Raw genomic sequence first — 22,377 nt, forward strand, 5'->3', positions numbered from 1 at the left:
CAAATTCCTAAAAATAATTTTAAAATAATTAACAAACAAAACTTTCCGTTGAAACAGAATGACATGTTGAAACAGAATGACATGACCCACCGTTATTTGGAGAAAAGTTGACGCCAAAGAAGCTGCCTAATGTGTCAGGATATGTCAGAGAGGAGACCCTGCTAAGGAGGGCACATCTAGACATCTTCAGGGAGAGTCTGTGGGCAGCCAGGGAAGGGCAAGAATCCTGGAACAACATTTTCCCCGGGATGTTGTCAAAATTAACAATCATAGGGTAACTCCCTAGGCACATTCTCTGCTCAAAGTCAGTTACAAAAATAACTATGGTAACAATTACAATAACAATTCTTACCTGCTCATATACAAACTTACCTTCAAATTACTTCACAATGTTTCAGAAGGCACATCCTTCTAGACCAGATCAAACCTTTTATGCTTGATCCATTCAGCCACCTGATACCCCAACATGATTCACATTTGCTTCCTGAGGCAGTAAAGATTTCACAGTGGTTTCACAGCACTTCACATCATACAGAAGTCAAGACCAGTCCTTGATAATGCCAGAAAATGGAAATCAAACTAAGAAATCTTACAAATGTTTTGTCTGGACTGAAATCTAAGCTCCTGGCAGATGACTGGGTTTCCCAAAAGCAAGGTATGTGGGAAATGTCCAAATTTCAGCTGTTCAAGGTATCAGTCTCAGTATCAAACAAAAAGGCGCACTTGCAGGTTAAGTGTCAATGTAGGTATTAGTATTCACCTTAGGATATTTTTTAAAATGGCCATTAGGCACAAGAGAAAAACAGGTTAATGAGTACTTTATGAACAGTTAGAGATCATTGGTTAATATATGGTCTCATTAAGATGGCAACATGGAGGACTGCTGTCTCATTTATTAACAACCACTGAAGTCACTGTTGGAGCATAGGGTTGTTTGTTGGCTGTCAGAGTCAGTACTAGCAAAGCTGAGATTCCTAGATTTCATTCCCATATTCTTCAGTCTGCAAGGAAAAAACAAAACAAAACCAAAAACCAAAACCCAACCAGCCTGAAAGAGATCTGATTTCTGCAGACCAGCTAGTCATACAGGAATTTTCTTTTTAAACGCTCCCTTCAGGCATACCTAGGGAATTAACAACTGAAATGGAAGAAATGGATGATGTCTATTTGAGCAGCACAAGGAACAAAGGCTGCTAAAAGGAGTATTAGAATTTACACCTCAGGGAAAGAAGTGAAGTTTTAGAAACGTCAGGGACTGTCAGGAAAGGTTCAGATGTCATTTCCATCTTCAAAATATTGTACCTATCTCAAGGAAAAAAAAATCACAATTGTATAATGCTCCAGTTTTTCTTTGACATGTACATCACCTGTCAAAGATGATGTATTTTTCATCAAGAGCTCCACACAAGACTTTTAATTACCCATTCTGCAGCACAAAAAGCAAGGATCTAAATGATCTCACACTCACTAAATTGGCAATCTGCAAGGCAGGAAATCAAAGTCTGAATTTCAATTTTGCACTGCACAGTTCTTGACAAGATTTGCCTTACTCATTTGAGGAGATAACAAGGTGTGTAACAATGCTTGTCTACAGCCGCTTATTTCACTGAGACCTGGCCATATACTGAAGCTGACAGCGTACTTTCTTGCTGTGATGGTTTCTATGCAGATAATGAAGGCTGATCACAGAGTCAATATTCTACAGTCAAAGACTGATGAGAAGACCAGCAGGAGTCATGAGAATCTCTGGCTTTTTTCATCCTTTACCTGCCATTTTAGAAATAGTAATTGATCTCATTAAAGTGAGTGTCATTATGAAGAAAAAACCCACAATATTCATCCAGACAAGTACTCATGTTGTTCTGAGCAAACACAGGCCAAAAAGCTCTTTGGTACATGCCTATTAACAACTTAACATTTTAGTGACTGTACAAGGGGCAAAAGAATACCTTTCATTATCTTAACTGTCACTGCGTGAGGAGGATGCCACCCCATAACACTCTACTATTGTGCTACAGCAATAATATCCTGCCACAGGCATGGGACTTCATCTCAAACCAACCTCACTTAACCAGTGGGAGGCAAAAGACAGAAAAACTTACAGAAAACAAGAAAACTTAAACTTAGAGAAAAAAAGAACTCAGATTGCAAGTGCATGGCAGATTTGAGTTAAGCAATTTTAACAGCTCTGCTTGTTAAAGAAATAATGAGGAAAACAGATCCATTTCAGTTCAAGCAGCCCCTGGGAAAAACATTGTTAAATGCCAGTTTCTGTAACACAAACACCCTCAGCCCTGTCACTGGTACTCTCTTTTACAGCTGTTTGATGTGATGTGGCTTTGAGCACAGATCTGTAATTTACATGTTCTCATTTCTAGCAAGATTCTTTACTGATCTGCCACCCAGTCATACAAATATTAAAAAAACAGCTATACAAAACATTCCTATTAAAAAACCCAGTTCCTTAAAGATTGAATGTTTGAAAATATAATATTTTATTTGAAGTAAAATACAAGATATATATGAACAGCGACAGATGAACAAGCAGAATGCGCTATTAGGCGACTGACAAACAAGGCAAGGCAGAGAATCACAAGTAGAAGACTCAAGAGAAGTAAGTGTTTTCTGGTGAGGTTACATTAAGAAAGGAAATGAAAACATCTAAAATAACTTTTCTACCAAAAATGTTGCTCCACTAGCTTTCCTATGCATATTTAGATTACCATCTCAATATTTAGAATACTGGCAAAATCAGAATCTGTTTTCTGATGTTCAAAAATGCTTTAAATCAATTAAAGTGAAAAAACACAACTTTATTTGAAAGTGTCCATCATTCTGGCTATAAAGCATATTTATCTCATTACCTAATGAACACCCTCTAGAGAAATGCTACTGATCACACTTTGCTGAGCTATGACATGTCCAATGTGAAGTAACATTACAGAATCAGCGTTTCTTTTTTGTTCCTCCTACTCTTTCACTGATGGAATTTTTCCATATAATGCGACTTCATAACTACATTAACTACACAAACATAACAACCGGAGTTTCCACCTTGAAGACATTAAAAACTCTAATGCATAAATTTTTGGTATTTTCCCCCTTTTTTAACAAAAATAAATATTTTTTTTTGGTTTTTTTTGGTAGGGAATGTTCTCAGTTCTTCAACACAGTCCTGTTTGCTATTTTTCAAGGAATGTCAATGTTAACCATTAAAAACATGACTGCAGAAACTAATACCTACAAATTGTAGGTTTACAAGGAAGTAAGGTAAGAGTTTCAGTGTGAAATTAATACTAACAAAGAGTTATTTTAAACACTAGAAGCAAAGAATACACTATTTAAAACAAAAATCATTGAAAAATAGTACCAGCCTACATTTTCTTTCCATGACAACTTCTGATAGATCAGATGCTTTTTGGTATTTCAGTCCTCTGACTCATATCTGAGGATTAAAAAACAATAAATAGAAAAATAATTAAAACAGACTAGAAAATACCCCAAAGATATTTTGTCTTTAAAGAAACCAAAGCAATAAATTACACCCAAGAGTGATACATTTCTGTCAAGGTTTACTGTATGACTTAAGCCACAGACAAATGCATTTACTTTTTAGACTATTTTCTCCTTTTAAAACTGGCCAGTTTACCAAATAGTAGAATGAAGGAATGACCTACCCACAAACCCAAACAACTGCCAAAGCACCCAGAACATCTCCCATCTGTATCTCTGTGTGTAGCACCTGAGGCCTTATCTACCACAGCCATGAATATCCTGTATGCTCTCCACACTAAATTCTCTCATTACTTGCTACATGGCAGCTGCTGTTGCACATACCAGCCCTAAACACACCAAACATCCATTCAAAGGATTGGTTTGTCAAAAATCAGAGCGCAGCCTATTAGAAGTTCTTTTTAAGGGAAAATGTATAGACTATTTTAGAGACAAAATAGGAGCAGAGAATGGATCCAGAACAAGGACCTTTTGGGACAGACAGGGCAGCACCACTTACTTGGAAAGTCTTCTACGCAGATCCTTTATCTGTTCATTCTTCTTGGTGAGAATCTCTTTCATGTTGCGATAAGCAGCTGTTTGCTGAAATTTCTTCTCCAGTTCCTACGTAATAACATCAACATATTATTTACATATTATGAAGACTAGACAAAAGTATTTTTTTTAAAAACAACTTGCTTTTCCTCATTAAGTTTGACAATACTAGTTTTCTGTAACTTACTCAAACTTAGTAAAATTTAAATAAAGTCAGCTGGTAGATTCAAATGAGATTGCTGGGGCAGCCACAGATACCCCAACTTCATTTTCTAACAAAATCAAAATAGAAGTCATCAGAAGACTGGCAATAAGCTTTTCATTTAAAAATTTCTACCCGGACAAATAGTCAATTTTTTAATATTCATCTAGTTATAACCATGCAGTTAGTTGTGGGCTTGCTATTTTATGTTTCATGTGCTTTGCCACTGAAATAACAAAAGGGGCAAAAGTCTGGCGTGGTAAACTCTGCATCCTGTAGCTTATGCTTGTTAAATTACTAATCAGTTAAAATTTGAGTAAGGAATGCATCTTCACATTACAGTAAAATGCTCACCTTTTCAGCTGTGGATAGCTGATCCTGAACCTTCAGTAAGTCATGTTTTGTTGTCACCAAGTTTTCTTCCAAGAATTTTTGGTTTGCAGTAGTGTCATTCAAAGTCTTCTCAAACTGAGATTTCAAAGCTGCCACTTTATTCTCCAGTTCAGTGATATCCTGGTTTGCATTATTCTTCAACAGACGAAATATTTAAAATATGTCAAATTCAAGAGAGGAAATAATTAAAATTTTAAGTGCCAAATTCCACAAAAAGTAGGTACATCTTCGCTTTTAAAAATGATGTACAAGTTACTCCTGTAAAGCCTAAATGAGAAGTGCTTCAGCTATAAAAGAAGTTAGAGCAGGGACTGATTTGTAACTTAAAAACTTGTTAACAAATGCTTTTTAAAGATGGCTGGAATGTCTTCTCAGCCGAGATGAGATTTGAAGTTCCTGTACTTTGCTTCTTTAGGAATTAGTTAGAGCCAGAATATGAATCATATTACAAGAAGTTACTCACCATACAGAAGGAGTAAATTAACACTTAAGATCTGAAAGTCTCTGCTACAATGTGTTTTTGAAACATTTCCAAAGCTGTTAGTGTGGGACAGGTAGGAAAGGCTGAAAGTGTTAAGGCTCACACTCTCAGCCAGGTACCAACATTATGCCTTTCTCAGGTGTCTTACACAAAGAGGCTCCAAGTTGAGAAGCAACTTTCTTGTTTCCTTATGAGAAGAATCAACTCAAACTTTTCTGAATATTACCTCTGAGTCATAAAACATAATAATTGTGTAACTGCTCTATGGATTTTCATTTAAATAAAACTAAACACAAAGCATTCTCAGGTTTTAAAGCCCAATTTCAAACTCAAAAGTGTAATGAGGCTAAACCAGAAGCACCTTAAAACACCAAAATCTAAAACCTAAGAAATCCCTGTTCCTTTTTCTATCTGGAACATAAGACTTGAGAACAGGAAACCACTTGATAGTTGTACCTGTACAGAAGAAAAGCTCATTTTGAATTCTGAGACAGAGTCCAAGGTTGCACTGTTGAAAAGCACTACATCCATTTTGTACATCTTAATTGTTACTTTCTAACCATGACGTAAGTCAAGTATGCAAAAATTCTGTATCCTTAAATTAAACTGAACCAACAGAGCAGTCACTCCCAGTTATTTCCAGCAGTTACTCCAAGTTACTGTGACTCCCACTTTCTACATGGAGTCATCTGTTAACTATTAATTAAAAAAAAAATCAATCTGACAAGTTGATCCTTAAGAGCCAATTGTGATTTGGCAGTCATTTATTTGTTCAAAGAGTTTGCAACCTACTGCTGTATGAGCAACTGAAAGAAAGACAGATTACAGAGGGAAAATTAGGACAGGAAAACTGAAGATACTCAGCAGTCCTAACACTGAGGCCAATTCATATTTAACCAGAAAAGCAGGATGAGATTTGGTTCCAGTCTTTTAACACCACAAACAGTATTATCCAGGATTTAATACATCCCTTTAATATTTTAAACTTTTAATAATTTAGAATTTAACAAAACAGAGAAAGAAAATATTTGCCATGACTGATTAATCAAGTTTCCTATTAAAAATATTACTGAATACAATTTTGAAAGCTACAAGGTAAACTTTTAACAAGAAAACCAAGTACATACCATAAACCAGGTAGAAAGCAAAATAAAAAGAAATCAGGATTAAAATATGAAAATTAAAATAGAAATGTTTTATTATCTTGAACCTTACTTCCTAATCTGTAAATATTGCAGAAATTTTAAAGTCAATTACTCAAAATAATGGGATTAAAGTGTTCTAATTTTGTTGAAAGCCTGAATTGAAACGTTTTAAATTTAAGACACAATTACATATGAACAAACTCTGGAAAATTCTAATAATTGACAAATAAAGGCAGAAACTTAGAAAAATACTCAGGTGACCTGAAAAGATATATTTGTGTCAACATGACTTGAGGACTTGAGGCTTCTTACATTTTTTTGCCAGCAGCAACTCACCATGCTGGAGTCCTCATTTACAAAACAGATTAGAAATCTCAAGTAATAAAAATAAATGGTGAAACATTTTTAAAAGTATGCTGATACAGGGAGAACTACAAAAACATCAAAGAAGCAGCAATTATGGCGTTTTCATCATCAAGTGACAAACGTGTGGAAGAATTAGTGTTTTATTGTTGCTCTAAAAACCAGGTTAGGTATCACTCTTAAACATGAAGAAACAGACAGACATAAATTTGTGTCTATTAATACAAATATCAGCCCTGGAAACATGAATTTTGGAATGCTACTTCCTGATAGTTCCTGCATACATGTCATAACATCAACTAATGTTATGGATTACCTGCTGACTGACACACCAGAGGGAACAGATAATGTCAGCAGGAACAACACTAACTCAAACTCTTGCATTTGCCAGAAAAGAAACACACCATACAGACCAACATTTTGGATGTGCTGGCAACAGTTGTGTTAAATGGGAGCAGAGGGATATAATCATATTTACCTTCTGATCTCCTTGGATCATCTGTAAATCCCTCAGTGACTTCTCCAGCTTGGACTTCTCATCTAGGGCAGCAGTAGCCTGCAACACATTGAAAATTTAAAACCTCAGCAATGTATTTTAACTGAAAACATGAGAATAATAACCATGGGATTCTCATTTAGATATTTAAAAATATGTAACAACATTAAGCATCCAAGATTATAGTGAATTTACCTGTGTTTCTATGGTCCTGAGTCTGGTCTTCAACTTTTCATTTTCTTCTTGGAGATGAGTAACTGTCTTTGGATTAAGAACAAGAAAATGTTTGTGAAAACCCTGGTGCCATTTTGGATTTTGCAAATATTTCAGGGAAGAAAATACACTTTCTAACTTAGGAAAGCAAAAGAGATCCTAAATGCTTATAAAAATGGCCTTCATAAGAAATCAATAATTCATTAATTTATAGTGTTTTTTTGCCACAGTGAGAGAGCAATTTAAGTCTCCAATTCTACTGTAACATATAGGGCTCTTCACTTACACACATGCTTTACTGCATTGAGATTATTGAGACCAGTATCTTGTTAGTAACAAGATTCATGATTAAAAATTGTATGTTCAGGGATGCAAATCTCATTGTTGCTTATAATTCATATTTTCAATCAACAGGCAAGGAAGAATTTATCTGCAGTTTCTTTTCAAAAGAGACAAATATCAGGTTACTGCATATCTTGTTCTGTGTCACAGGAAATACCCATCTTTTATCAGTCAGAGTAAATTCACCACAGGAACTTTGAATGATTTGGGGGGAAAAAAAGACAACAGATGTACACAATAAAAAAAACCTGTTACGATTTTGAAATTATTTTTGAAAGAGAATTACATTAACCTATAAAAAACCACAATTCTGAATTCTTGTATGCTTTAATTATTGTAGTGAATAACAACAATTTGAGACAGACATTGTACTCAACACAAAATTTTGGGAATGCAGGACAGAAGACAGAAAATCAAACTCCTTGCTAATTATCTTGATTATCAAAAATTTAAAAGGGTATTGTAAGAAGTGTGACATTTTAGAAAAGTGCAAGTGAACGAAATTAGTACCATACCTAATAAAAACTATTAATAATTAATATTAATAATAAGTACTAGAAAGTGTTTTGTAATTCTGAAAATATTTAGCAAGTGAGAAATTAAATGTTTTCAAAACTAGTAAATTTAAAATTCTTTAACTGCCTGTTTCTTCAGGAGGAATGTAAACCAACTTATAAAACAAAAAAGAATGGATGCAATAAGATTGACTTCAAGTGATACAGAAAATGTTTAATAAACTGGTAATTTCAGCCAGCTGCATATTTTAATTTACTTCTTTGTTGAAGCACCAGCTAGCTGTATGGAACTAATTTACTATTTTACTCAATTAAATGGAAAAGTAAATTACTACAGAGACCAAAATGTCTTTGCAAAAGAAGGGCTGATACTGTGATATATGTTAGAGATCATAAGTGCACAATAAATTTCTGATGCTTTACAATGTTTATGAATTTACTAGTATTTTACTTTATATTCTGGGATATATTACCATGATGTCTGCATAGTGACAGACACATTATACAAATATTACTGCACAGTTATTCAGTTCATTTGCATAAGCAGAATGATCATTGACCACAATCACCTGAATAGTCAAGTTCTTACCTTGTTCAGCAGCTCTGATTCACCTTCATTTAATGGAGCAAGTTTTGGTTTAATGGGTTCTGCAGTGGACTAAAGAAATAATAAAGGTGAAAAATTAAATTATACATATTTCTAGGGGGAAGAAAAGTACTCCTTTAGCCTGTAAAATAACTACTGATAGTCAATTCAGCTTTCTTTTGCAAAGCAAATGAACAACCTTTTGTTTCAAGTTCATTTTTTACTGCTTCCTTGGCTCCTAAGTTAAGGACTTCACTTTGAGCTTAAGTTAAAGATACTGCATAGAGACATAAAAGTATTGCAAATGTGATTCTACAGAAGACTGACAATCCTGCAGCAACCAAAAGAAAAAAGGAGTAAGGAGAACATAATATTTGAGTGATTGTAAAATGTATTTACAAAGCTCCAAATAATTTTCTCATTTAAGGTATTAAAAATAACATATTATATATATATATATATATATATATATATATATATATATATAAAATACAATGTAATACACATAAATACACCTTTATGCTACAAACCAAATAAGGTTCAACCATATTCAACCCAGTCTCAGCCCAGATGCCAGTGGAAGGAGCAGACACTGCCACATATCCCTGGTCTGGCTGACCTTGGGATGAGGTGTGTGAGGCACACCCCAGAAGGGCAGAACAGGCACTCTGGAAACAGCCAAGGCACTTCAAAGGGAGCCTTGGTGCTCAAATGCAAAATGTGACCTTTTGGAGAGTTTCAAAGACTGTTTTGAAAAAAAAAAAAAGGGGGGGTTTTTGGTTCTGGTTTTCTCCTAAGCACAGAGAGTCAATACTAAGCATTTTAAACATCTGTCATGACTCCACATGACATTTGATTATGATTTGATTAAAATAAAATGCTACCTTTTTGTTTGAAGAGGTATATTCTGACTTTTCAAACTCAGCAACCTGGTCCAATAATTCTCTTGGAAAAAAAAATACAGAGGCATTTATTTACCAAAGAAAAATATAAGGAGGCATTTCTTTACTAAGAGCTACACTATGAAACACATTTTACCAAGCTGCTGCTATGCTTTTTCTTGCATGTAAAATTCTCGTCAGAAGTACAGGATGAAGCCCTACTCAAATACCATAAATGCAACAGATCATGTCATGCAATGGCATGACACATGCATTACAATAGATTTAGTATCCTTAATTAAAATATAATTTAATCAGACAACAAAAGTTTTTAATTGAGTCCCATCACCTGCTCTTAAATGATTAATTCAAGTAAGAACATTACTAATGAAACATCTTGCTCACAATTTTGAAATTATTTTGTATCTTGCTATTTTATAGGTGGAAACATTGAAGCTAATCTATCACTGATGCAATAGTAAAAGAATAGGTTTCTATGGTTAGGAAAAGAATGTTAATAGTCAACACTTTGAAGTTTTCTTATTGTTGCAAGTATAGTGCAACAGCTGTTACCGATTCTCCAAGTCAGAGACGTCTGTCTGTAACTTCAGGTACCATTTCTCAGCCTGTGAGAAGAGCTGCCGCAGAAGTAAAACGTTGGTGTAAGTTGTGTTTATGAGCTCTGACTCCACTTCGCTGTGTACAACACTCTGCAGTCCATCCAGCATGTCTATCACTTCGTCAACTGTGAAGGTCTCTTCAACAAGTCTAAACAGAGAGGTCAAGATGAGTCAGGTGTGATAAAGGTAACAATTCTGCCTTGTTATGAGATCTCACTACACTGGCACCACTCATATAATGCAATGTTTCCTAAAAACATCCATTGTCAGTCATTATTAGATGACCACAGCATTACTAATTGGTTACTGTACTTGAATTTTCTCTTTAAATCATTAAAATCACAAATATTAATTCAGCTACAGCCTTGCACTGAATTTACATATCAGAAGCAAGATACACAGCAATGTCATGCTGTCAACATCTCTGTTAATTCGTAAGAATTTGACAAACTTGGGTTTAAAAGCATTTGACTTGTAACTTCTGGAAAATACAAGAACATACAAACCTAAACGGAGAAAAGTCGCCCCATAAAGTATTCAAACCTGCCACTGCCGCTAGCATATTTTGCTTTAATCTTGCTCAGCACCACCCCACACAGCACCTGCTGTCCTTGAGGTCCTGGAAACAAGAATCCACTGTTTTGAGACACATGCCACGCTTGAAACGAGCGAAGCGCATGTAGCTGACCACTTCGTTCTGGTGGTGCTCATTAACGCCCAGCTCTGCCTGCGGAGGAGGACACAAGCACAAAGACAAACATAAGGAAAAATGAGCATAACTACTGTGAACACTTGCCTTCTGACTAGTTTCTGTGATTGCTTTCACTGGGTTAGCATGCTAACTAGTATGGTGAAAAACAACCATATTTTCATATATCAAGTCCCTATGCACCTCTCATAGGTGTGAGAAAGCTCCAGTACTTGGAAGCAAGGGATCAAGTGACCTCCAAAAAGTCATACAAAATCAGAGAGACAGAAGCAATCAGAGAATCAGAACCAGAAGGACTGTATAGGAGACGAAGCTCTTGGATCAATATATCTTGGTATTACATTATGCATGCATAATGTAGCTGAATTATGTATCTTCCATAGATGTACTAACAAAAAACCCAGAGGAAAGTATGTTATGTTTGTTACTTTTTATGTAAACTCCTGAGACTTCTCACAGAATCACAGAATGTTTGTGTTGGAAGGGACCTTAAAGACTACCTAGTTCCACCTCCCTGCCACAGGCAGGAACACCTCCCACTAGCCCAGGTTACTCACAGTTCCCTCCAACCTGGCTTTGAACACTGCCAGGGATGGGGCATCCATAATTTCCCTGGGCAACCTGTTGCAGTGCCTCACCACCCTCACAAAGATGTTTTTCCGTATATCTAATCTAAACCGACTCTCTTTCAATTAGTGCCCATTACTCCCTCTGCTATCACTGCAGTTCCTGATGAAGAGTCCCTCTCTGGCTTCCTTGTAGGCCTCCTCCAGTTACTGGAAGGTTGCTCCACAACATTCTCTTCTCCAGGCTAAAGACCCCCAACTTGTCTGTTTTCACAGGGAAGGTGCTCCAGTGCTCTTGTCAGCTTCATGTTCTTTTCTGGACTTGCTCCAACACCCCCATGTCCTGCCTATGCTGGAAAGACCAGAACTGTATGCAGCACTCCAGATGGGTTCTCATGAGAACAGAGAGGGGAATCACCTCCCTTGACCTGCTGGCCATGCTGGTTTTGATGAAGAAGGAGATCTTAAGTGATAATCTGAATTTATTTCTCAACAGCCCTAAACAAGGACACCCAGAAACAAATATTGCCAGGGCAAATAAAGAAGGAAGTAATTTTAGACCTAGCCCTTTTATGCGTGCCTCTACTTCAAAGGATTATTGGCATGGGCGATCACATCAGAACTACACATCTCATGCAGGTAGCATGAGTGACAAGGAGGCACAACAGGGCATGAGTGGGAGTTTACCACCACAGTCCCTGGAGAGCTGATGCAAAGGCAGGTCCATTTCATTTACTCCAATGTAGTTTGTTAGCTTGGCTGATGTTGGGGAGAGACAGCAGTGACAACAGACAAAACAGTTCATCTGATCACCTTGTCCTTAGGGAAGCTCCAGTGACAATGCTATCCTGGGATACCTGGATGAACAATCAATACTCTGGAGACTAAATGCAGCCAAGGAAGCAGTACCAGCACTAAAAAACCCATCTCTTATAGTGTGGCCACAAGACCGACGTTGCCCACAAAGTCCCACATACTGCAGATGATGGATCATACGGAAAGCTAGATTAATGTCGTCTTTGCTGTTGTTGGAGGGGTTTTTTTAGTTGAAAAGCTTCTATTCATTACAGACAGAAACGAAATTGTACTAGTAAACAAACACATAAGCACAGGCCACTCGTGATCACCGAGTCAGCCACGCTGATACGCAGAAAAGTCACCTGGCCACTGGATCCCGCAAAAACCCCAAGCCCTGGGAGTCTCCGCAGGGATAACAGGGATGCCCAGGAGGCGGCCGCAGCTGCCCCGAGAGGCTCCCGCATGACAACAGGCCGCACCCCTGCCCCTCCTGCGGGCCGGCCGCCCGAGGCGGAGCGCCTCCGTGCCGGGACGCCGGGATGAAGCGGGAATGCCGGGCGGGCCCCCCCCGCTACTCACCATGGCGGCCGCTCCGCCGGCGCTCGGACGGCTGCGGGCCCAGCGTTGCCATGGAGACCGAAGCCTCGCGAGCGCTCGCGGCGCGCTCCGATTGGCGGTGGCACCCCCACGTGACCCGCCCGCCGGGGAACCAGATAAAGCAGCTCTTTTCTTTTCTTTTCTTTTCTTTTCTTTTCTTTTCTTTTCTTTTCTTTTCTTTTCTTTTCTTTTCTTTTCTTTTCTTTTCTTTTCTTTTCTTTTCGCTTTCCTTTTCCTTTTGTATTTCCTGCGTGCTCGGGTACAATTTGGAAAACTGTACTGTGTAGCAGTGAGCTGCTGAAGCGGTAGGGGCAGTTAGGCGCCATGGGAAATAACCCACGTTTATTTACACCACCTAAGATTTTTTTTTTCCCAAAGACTTTTTCACTAAACACGGATTTTTGCAAAGCATTAGCATGTCAGCAGGACAACTCAGAACCACAGAATGGTTTGAGTTGACAGGGACCTTCAAGATCTAGTTCCACCCCCCTTGGCATGGGCACCTTTCACTAGATCAGGGTACTCAAAGCCCCATCCAGCTTTGAACACTCCCAGGATTGGGGCGTCTGCAGCTTCTCTGGGCCTCATCACCCTCACAGTGAAGAATATTTTCCTAATAACTAATATAAACCTACTCTCTTTCAGTTTAAATTCGTTCTCCCTTGTCCTGTAACTACAAGAACTTGTAGGCTGCAGGTACTGGAAAGCCATAATTAGGGCAAAAACCCCAAAGCCTTCTCCAGGCTGAGTAACCCAAATTCTGTCAGCCTTTCCTCACAGGGGAGGTGCCCCATCCCTCTAATCATCTTAGTGGTCCTCCTCTGAACTCACTTCAACAGGTCCATGTCTTTTCTGTGCTGGAGAGTGTAGAGTTGGATGCAGTACTCCAGGTGGGGTAACTGTCACCAGAGTCTTTCACCTGGATCATCCAAAAAGTTTATAAAATGCAGAAAAATAACCTGGCATCCATCAGCTGAGCGTATGGAAAAAGTCTAACCCGTTGCAGGTGGCTCAGGTGTATTGAACCCTGATTCCACCCAAGGACAGGATGAAAGTAATGTTGACAGAGCTTGGGATTTTCCAGTGTAAGTAAAAGGAGTAAGTAAACACTGAAATTATGGATTTTGTCCATTAATTATCCTCAAGGCCTGAAGAAGGAGACCAGATCTGTCACAGCAGAGATGCAATATTAGTGAGCCCCAGACAGAGGAAATGATCATTGAATCTGTCCCATTACAAACAGGAAGAAGGGATGTAATGGCTTTCTCCCATGACACCAGTGGACACTTCAAAAGCCGGTATCACCTTCCACATCTAGACATGTGGTGAAAGCAGAGCACCGGAATGACACAGCTAAATGATGAACAGACCAGGAAGCAGCAAGCTGGAAAAAGGCTGTTTGGAACACACACAGGCAGGAGGGCTGCTGTACTTGGCAGCTGCTCCATCCAGGCACTTTCTGGAGCAGAGTAGCCTCAAGGGAAAACTGCCCTTCTTCCATAGTTTGAGAGGGAAAAATGGGATCCATTGCAATTTCCATTCCTCAACCTTGTATTTGTCTTACTGATTACAGCCTGCAGTGCATTTTCATTAACTAATGGCCCTAAAAGCAGCAGTGACCAATTTAGGATTAATGGGCCATTTTGAGTAGGCAGCTGTATTGGTGGCAAATCTAACCTAATTTTTATTTACTTCAGACACAATCAGGAACAAGTGACAAAATTCCATCAAAATCGTTTGGATCAACTCTTGAGACAGATAAAGCCTGACTCCTTCCAAATCTCTTTCAGTAAACACAAGGCACGGGTGGAGTCTACATTCAAGACAGGAGACTCAGGACATGTTTACAGGAGGCTCTGGAGCATGCCCTCAGGGAAGGGCATCCAGGTCTGTCCTCATAAGTGAAAACAACATCCATGTGGCAATCAAGGGAATGCAGAAAGACAGACCATATGCACAAAGGCTGTTCCTGAGCATAAGCAGCTCTATAGTAGTTGAAACTGGCCTAAAAGACCTGGCAGGAGGTGTGCTATGCCTTGTGAGCTTACACCTCTCTGTCCTCTGCCTCACCACACAATACACGCTGGCAGCACCACTTCTTCAGGTTCTTCAGCCAGCTGTGCAGAAAAAGATGTTACCAACACACATTGCCACCAGTCATGCTGACTGGCAACTTTTATGAGGATTTTGTACAGCCCATCTCAGAAACAGTGTTGGCATTTGGTCGGGCCAAAACATGTTCAGCCATGGGTTTCTCTCATTCCTCTTCTTCAGCAGTTCCTTGCTACAGAGCTTAGAATGACTGTGCATGAATGGAATGATTGAATGCTCAAGAAGGCTTGAGCTGCAGTAACAGCCTCAGCTTCTGCTGATCTGGGTTCATCTGCCTGCTCTGTACTGCAAAGATCCCTGCACCTGAAAGTGCTTACCTTGGCTGCTTCTGCACACTCGTTAGCGAAGAGACCCCAGTGAAATGAAGCACCGAAGAACAGAAGTGCATGTTTTCAAGTACTAGCCACAAAGAGAGCAACACCTGAATGGCCAAGGTGTAACAAGAGAACAGCACAAAACACTGAACAGAGGAACCTCCCTTTCACTGATACCTTTGCCCCTACGCTTCTGCCAATGCAGGGACCAAGGGCAAATGAGATGCTGGGAAAACATGAAACTAATAACAGGCGCCAAAAAGCTGTCACACAGAATCAGTCTAAAGAGCATTTTGTTTCCTTTTCTGGCTGTGACAATAACCAGGTGTAACAAAAGGAAGAGAATGAGATACATGTGTATCCTGGACAGTTTGAGCCTTCACTACCATTTACCCTCCCCACTGAGTGGAACAGCAACTTTCTGAGCTGTCAGCCAAACCCAAACTGTAGTGGCTGATCATCATTCTGGAATGTGTTTGCTTTCAATTTCTCTAGCCCTCCTTCAAAGATATTTGTTGTCTGTCTTGACAACCACTGTGGGAATCTACCATATGCTCATTATTTCTTTTTGTTTAAGCCTTCAATCCGTTCCTGTCAGTGTTGTTTGGCTTTAGCTGTCTCCTGCACTTAGTGCTATGTCAGTCTTCAAAAGGAGAAAAGCAGGTAACAGACTGTCCATGTCACACAGCTGCAGTGTGCATTAGGTTGTGATAAGGGTTTTTGTGCCTGCTGTTGCCAACCTCCAGAGCTTCCATAAAGGACACCAGGGTAGAAATGGGGTTCTGAGGAAAACAGCACAGAATTACAAACAAAATTATCACTTTTCATGGCTAGTCTTTGGAGGGGGTCCATTTGGATCAGGGGCCCCAAAGAGCAGTGTCTACTTCACAAATAATTAACAGCTGGGGGGCTCAAGCTTCCCTCTGCTCCCCTCACAACTCCCTGGAACAGATTTCTGCTTTACTACTCACAACCAATATTTTCTAAGGAAACCATTCTGACCACTTATCTTCTTCAAATATGCCTCATCCAACCTGAAGAAGCAGGAGTTAGAGGTCTGGAAGCCCTTCCAGCCAAAGTGAGCAGGGACCCAGGGGCAGTGAAGATGTCAACAGTTGTCAGGACAAGAGACTATCTGTGTGGGGAGAAGAGTCAGGATTTGAGAGCAATGTTTCTGCCATCCAAATCTAAGCCTCTTTAAAGTTGCAGGAGAAGACACATTGCATTTGTGTCTGGAAACCTCCCTAACAATCCAAGCTCCCCTCTTTTGCTTGCACGCTTGAGAGTATCAATCTCATGAGAAAGACACCATCATTCCCAAAGGATGAAATACAGTATTTTCCATGTGGAAACCTGTTTGGAACACTGCCTCCTACATCATGGTGCCCTAATGCAACTAAATGTACAATTTAAATTACATTTGGACTTGCTGATGGCAAAAAAAAAAAAAAAAAAAAAAAAAAAAAAAAAAAAAAAAGGGGAGTTACTGCATTCATTTTGGATAAGAGCTTCAAAGAAAACATACTGCAAACATGAAGTGAGCTTTCCATCCAGAAGAAATTAGATACAAACCTCAGATCCATGCCAGGGTTTCATCTACGTTTTTCTTCAACAGAAAGCAAAGGACATTTATTTTTTATTCACATGCTTGTGTCCACAAGTTCAGAGCTTTGTTCTTTAGGAAGCTGGGCTATACCTAACAAATAGAGAGGAGCTATCAGTTGCCATGGGCACTGCTTAGCTCTGGTGTTACTTCCAGACACAAACTATTGTCCTGCCCAGGGAAAGGTTATCCATCTCTAGAAGTCTCACTGCACATAAGCTGAGAACCCTGCCTTATTGCTACGACTGGAAGAATGACTAACAAATTATTATTACTATGGTAATGATATTATTGCTGGTGGTTCTTAAGCAAAGTCTCTGAGTAATAGAATAACTGTAGGGCTGAGTTTTCATTGCTACTTGTTAGCTGTGCATGGAGAAAGAAAATTCCTTTAGGAAAATTCTGATACTTTTCTGAGAGCTGTTTCATAGCAGCTCTCACTTGCCTTTCTTTCTCATAAATGCACACAGTGTGAACTGTGAAAACAACATAGATTATGTCAACTAGTTTGTTTTCCTAGACTAGACTGACGCTGTAAGTTCAACATTTTTATTGCTTTAGCAGGAAAGAGAATTTCAAGCAGAAAAAAAAAATCTAATCATCTATTCAGAGAAGCCATAAGCCACCATTATCCAGTAGTATCACTGAGACGCCTCTGTAATGCATAAACCATAGCAGAGTGATGACAGACTGCACTTTCCTGAATGAAATGAGAATGAACCATAAACACTCATATGAATCTTTTGGGGGATATCCCATTACTGCAGGAGATAATGGCCAATATTGCATGCAATTTTGTGGTTTTAAATGATAGCAAACTATCAGTTACAGGCTAATACTAATAAGAAACCATTCCTTTGCCAGAAGGATTGCTCCTTGTAGCTTATCCTGTGTTCCCTCCAGTATATGTTTTCTATAACACTTCTGTTGAATCTGAAAACCACTATGTGATTACATGCTGTATTGTTATAATTTGAGCCCCTGGGTACTGTGTTAGTGATGAGCTTTTCTTTAAGCTGTTCTTTTATATTTCTTTCAAAAATATTATCTTCCTCCAATTTCCACAGAGAACCTTAATTATTAAGAGTACAGCCTCTACCAAATGCTGTTGATTCAAACAGTCAGAATTTAATCACAACAAAGGTGTTAAAGAGGGAGCATGGCGTGAGTGCAGTAAGACACAGTTTTTAATTTTTTTTTTTCTCTCACACTAAATTTGCCCGTGGTCTTGCACAAGTCTTTGAACTGCCTTTTTCCTACGGTATGCTAAGACATGTTTATAGAATCACAGAATGATCATCAAGGTTGAAAGAGACCTTTAGGATCATCCAGTACATGTGTCCATCCAGCACTGCCACGGTAACACCTAACCCACATCATCCAGAGCCAGAGGCCTCATAAACACCCCAGGGATGGTGACCCCACCATCTCCCTGGGCAGCCTGTTTCAATGCCTGACCACACCCTGAATTTTTTTTTTTTTTCTAATATGTAATCTGAATCACTCCTGTCTCATTTTAAGGCCATTCTCTCTCGCCCTCTCACTGCAGGCCCGGTAGAAGAGACCGGCCCCCGCCTGGCCACAGGCTCCTTTCAGGTGCTTGTAGAGAGCCATGGGCTGCCCCATGAGCCTCCTTTTGGACGTTCAGCCCCTTGAGGGGAAAAAACCTTACCTTAATTTCTTCCTCAGTTTTAACCTTCATCCACCAACCTGACTAAACTCTACTGAGACAACCCCCAGCCTTGTTTCTGGGCTGTCACTAATCTGTACGACCTGCACTTGCCGATTCCAGAGACCTTTCCCACCCCAGCTAATCCGGAGTTCCGCGACCCGCGCCGGGCGGGGCGAGGCAGGGCGGGCGGAGGGCGGCGCTGAGGGCCGTGCCCGCCCTCCCGAGCCGGGCGGTGCGGAAGCGCAGGCGGCCGGGGCTGCGTCCCCGCCGGACCCCGGGGGGCGGAGCGAGAGCCCGGGCACGGCGGCATTCTCCGGCGCGGCCGTCGCCGGGCTGCTCCATGGAGAAGCGGGGCCCGGTGCTGCACATCGTGGTGGTGGGCTTCCATCACAAGAAGGGCTGCCAGGTGAGGGGTGCGGGTGTCCCTTGCCTCTCCGCTCCGCTCTTGCTTCCTCCCGGCCCTCTCCCGGTCCCCTCCCCCGCGCCGAGCGGCGCCTGCCCGGTTGCGGGAGCCGCCGGCGGAGGGGCGCGTCCCGCGGGGCCGGGGGGCTTCGCTCTGCTCAGGGGGCGGTGGAGGACGGGCTGGGAGCCGGCGAGGCCTCGCTTGGCCGCGGCCTCCCCCGGCCGGGGGATGCCTGGCTGGGCCGTGACTCGGCTCGCCCCGGGCAGTTCGTGGCCATGGAGCTGCCTCCATTCCCGCCCCGCCTCGGCGCTCCCGCCGGGAGCGAGGCGGAGCGAGGGCCGGCGGGGTGAGCTCCGGGAGTGAGGGGCCACGGCGCGCCCCGTGGCACCGGGTGTCTTTCGAGTCGTGCGTGCTTGATGCGTTCAGACGGAGAATCCTGAGGAAAAAACTCCAAATGGTGTTTTAATCTACCTTCCTCTATCCCTGCCGGCCCATCACTGAGTGCTCAGGTATAGCTTGTACCAAACAGCCCCAGGGTAATTAGCCTATCCTGGATTTAAGTTTTCTTTCCCTGTCTCTTTCCCGCTTTCATAAATGCTTGACTGTTTCATGTGGCCTGTAAGGTAGAAGGATTTTGTCATGTATTGCATAGCCGGTTTATGTTGTGATTGTTTTAATTTATTTTTAACCCTTGAAGCAGGAGATGCGGTTGCCCAGCTGGGCTGCACACACAGTTGCTTTGCTGTGACAAGAGGAGATAGACATAATGTTGGATTTCCAGCGGGTCTTCCATATGAGTTCTTGGCATTTATAAAAATTGCCAAGACATAATGAATGTGATGGCTATTGTTATACAAGGGTTGATCTGACGTAAACACATTCCATACAAGGTAGCTGAGAATTAAATTATTGCTTCAGCAAAATATCCAAGCACAATTCCTCAGAGGCTAAGGTGCAACAACTCAATTTCTGAAAGATGTGCATGGTTTTCAAATGCATCCTTTCTCCTCAGGGTGTCTGGGTGCTGTTCACATATGGATGTTGACAGGATCAGTTCCTGTGAAGTAATTAGATCATCTGAGTTGTGAAGTTTGTGATATTTATCAGGCACTTTCTTGTCAAACACTGTTACAAGGTGAGCCTTAGTTGGATATCTGTAGGAGGAAGAGCATATTCTCTCCTTGTTGCTTGCCTCTTGGAAAAGACCTAGGCTTTTGTTTATTCTGTTCTTCTGGAATGTGTATTAATTTTCTTGCACATTAAGTGGTGTTGATACAAGGGGAAAAAAAAAGAACAAAAAACCCAATCAAACCCCCAGACTATAAATTGGTAGCATTTTAATTTTATTTTTTTGCCAGTAAAATGTTTATCGAAGTACATTTTGAGGTGTTGTCAAAAATTAGGTCGGAATACCTCTGAACTGAAGTTTTCTTTATCTCAAGAAATGACCTGGAGAAGCTGGAGAGGAAGGCAGTTTGGGAAGGTGACAGGGTAGCTGAGTCACAGAGAGGAGAACTGCAGGAATAAAGTGACAGTCAGTAGAACCACAACCAGGCTTCCTAAGGGAAAGCTAAACAGAAATCTAATATTTAAATATATCCTACTTCTGACTTGGCAGATTTTTTACTGAACTATGGAGAATGTTTCCTAAAAGAGCTGGAGGCGAGGAGTGGCACAGCTATAGCCTAATGAGTTTGACATTAGTAGTATGCAAGACTCTAGAGAATTTGTGAAGGAAAGAATTAATTAACAACATGAAACTAAGTAGACTGGGTCCTATGTGCATTTGCTAAAGATAGATCATGCCTGACTGACCTGCATCTTGTGTAAGAATAAGTGATTAAATTCCTTTCTCTGTGAAAGAAATGGAGTAACTCTAATCTGCTGGGAACTTGATAACAGATCACACTTATTCTTAAGGCAGAGATACAGGAGAATTAGTGCAAGAGCTGGTACTTGGGTAAAGAGTGGTATGAAGGAGAGGAAGCAGAAACAGATTTCAGTCAGAAGAGGAACTATTGGTTTGAAAGGTACTCGCAAGAAGTGTTTCTCAAGATTGAAAGTGGTGCTGGTATTGTTTACACCATAAAATTGAGCTATGGTGAGCAAACTCAAGGAATCAGTATTTCAAAGGAAAACTGGAAAGTTGTGCAAGAGCTGGACAATAAGGAATACTGGATTGATAAAAATGGGGTGCCTTATGAAGTTGTGCAATGGGAATAAATAATAACAGTGTAAGCTTGGGAATTGACACGAGGAAATGTCTGGAAGAGAAATGAGACCATACGTGATCAAGGCTAATTTACCAAAGTAGTGTTATTTGAGGGCAAAGATGACAATGTATGTAATCCTATTGTGTGATAATATGTGTATCAATGCATATAAATTCTGATCCACTTTTCAGAGAAAGGGATTTGAATTCTCTCTTCCAGAACTGGATGAGATAGTCCCTGGGCAGTCTCTATTAAAGGAGAATGTAGAAGAGCTTCCCTAGGTAGGCTAACAAAGTAGGTTTGGAGGCTGTATTCACTTCTGTAGGTACGGGAACATTCTTCTCTTTTCCTCTCCTGGCTTTTCACAACTGGTAAGCAGAGGCAGTTGTGGTAAGCTGAAATGGGGAGCTGAGGTGACCAAAAAAGCAAGCCTTGTTTTGGTGGGTTGCTTTTGAGGTAGTTGTTTCACAGGTTCTATTTGCCAGGTGGACAGCAGCAGAGGACAGACACAAGGGCACAAGAAGACCAGTGAGGGTGAATCACATCTTTTGACCTGCTGGCCACATTCCTTATGATGCAGCCCAGGATGTGGTTGGCTTTCTGGGCTACAGCGTGCAAAGTGCACATTGCTGGCTCATGCTGAGTTTTTCGATCAACCGTTACCCCCAAATCTTTCTCCACAGGGCTGCTCTCAATGACCTTTAAAGTATTGATAATGGCATTTGAAGTATTAATTGAAACACCGTATTACATGTAGTTGCATTCCAAGAAACTCTTGCAATATTAAAAATGAGGAAGAAAAACCAGATGTTGAATTCAAATGAGCATTGGCACAAGAATCAGTGGATATGAACTGTCTGAGCATGTGCTGCAGACTGCTTACCTGAAACTGAAGTGCCGAAAAGCAAAGGTCTGCAGCAGTGCTCAAATGGACATCACTCAGAGTGAATTTGGAAAGCTTAAGATTGAAAGATCATAGAGCTAGGCTGCCTAACAGGAATCCACCTGGTTTGCCTGAGAAGGCTCCTTTCAGTTTCTGTTCCCACCTCTTTTCTCTTGTAGTCTTACTAGGAAATGCATGTGGAGTTAGGCTTTTCTATGGATTT

The 22,377-nt window shown here is 40.5% G+C and overlaps 2 protein-coding genes across 8 annotated transcripts in view; one reads left to right on the forward strand and one right to left on the reverse strand.

Moving 5' to 3' along the window:
* Nucleotides 1–1,692: 1,692 nt before the first annotated feature.
* On the reverse strand, nucleotides 1,693–18,704 carry LZTFL1 (leucine zipper transcription factor like 1). Of its 3 annotated transcripts, XM_041407806.1 has the most exons (11): nucleotides 18,656–18,704; nucleotides 10,887–11,011; nucleotides 10,238–10,432; nucleotides 9,668–9,728; nucleotides 8,787–8,855; nucleotides 7,323–7,388; nucleotides 7,110–7,187; nucleotides 4,604–4,777; nucleotides 4,013–4,116; nucleotides 3,379–3,445; nucleotides 1,693–1,767 (listed from the first exon to the last, which is right to left on the reverse strand). In XM_041407806.1, exons 1-10 carry the CDS (start codon nucleotides 18,683–18,685, stop codon nucleotides 3,427–3,429), a joined length of 921 nt encoding a protein of 306 aa, XP_041263740.1. In that variant the 5' UTR covers nucleotides 18,686–18,704; the 3' UTR covers nucleotides 1,693–1,767; nucleotides 3,379–3,426. The 3 variants fall into 3 exon arrangements, with proteins under 3 accessions (XP_041263740.1, XP_041263739.1, XP_041263742.1); XM_041407805.1 differs by lacking the exon at nucleotides 1,693–1,767 and having other exon boundaries at nucleotides 2,485–3,445; XM_041407808.1 differs by lacking the exons at nucleotides 1,693–1,767; nucleotides 18,656–18,704 and adding an exon at nucleotides 12,937–12,994 and having other exon boundaries at nucleotides 2,485–3,445.
* A 206-nt stretch (nucleotides 18,705–18,910) lies between these two features.
* Nucleotides 18,911–22,377, forward strand: part of AVL9 (AVL9 cell migration associated) — a 41,039-nt gene continuing 37,572 nt past the window's right edge. For all 5 annotated transcript variants that reach the window (XR_005952927.1, XR_005952924.1, XR_005952926.1 and 2 more), the window contains exon 1: nucleotides 18,911–19,061. Coding sequence is in view for 1 of the 5 variants with exons in the window: in XM_041407872.1 (XP_041263806.1) it covers nucleotides 18,996–19,061 (66 nt within the window). In the remaining 4 variants the exon portion in view is untranslated. The remainder of the gene's footprint in view (nucleotides 19,062–22,377) is intronic.

This window comes from Onychostruthus taczanowskii, unplaced genomic scaffold, assembly GCF_017590055.1.
Source record: "Onychostruthus taczanowskii isolate IOZ18803 unplaced genomic scaffold, ASM1759005v1 scaffold28, whole genome shotgun sequence".
Classification (NCBI taxonomy): Eukaryota; Metazoa; Chordata; class Aves; order Passeriformes; family Passeridae; genus Onychostruthus; species Onychostruthus taczanowskii.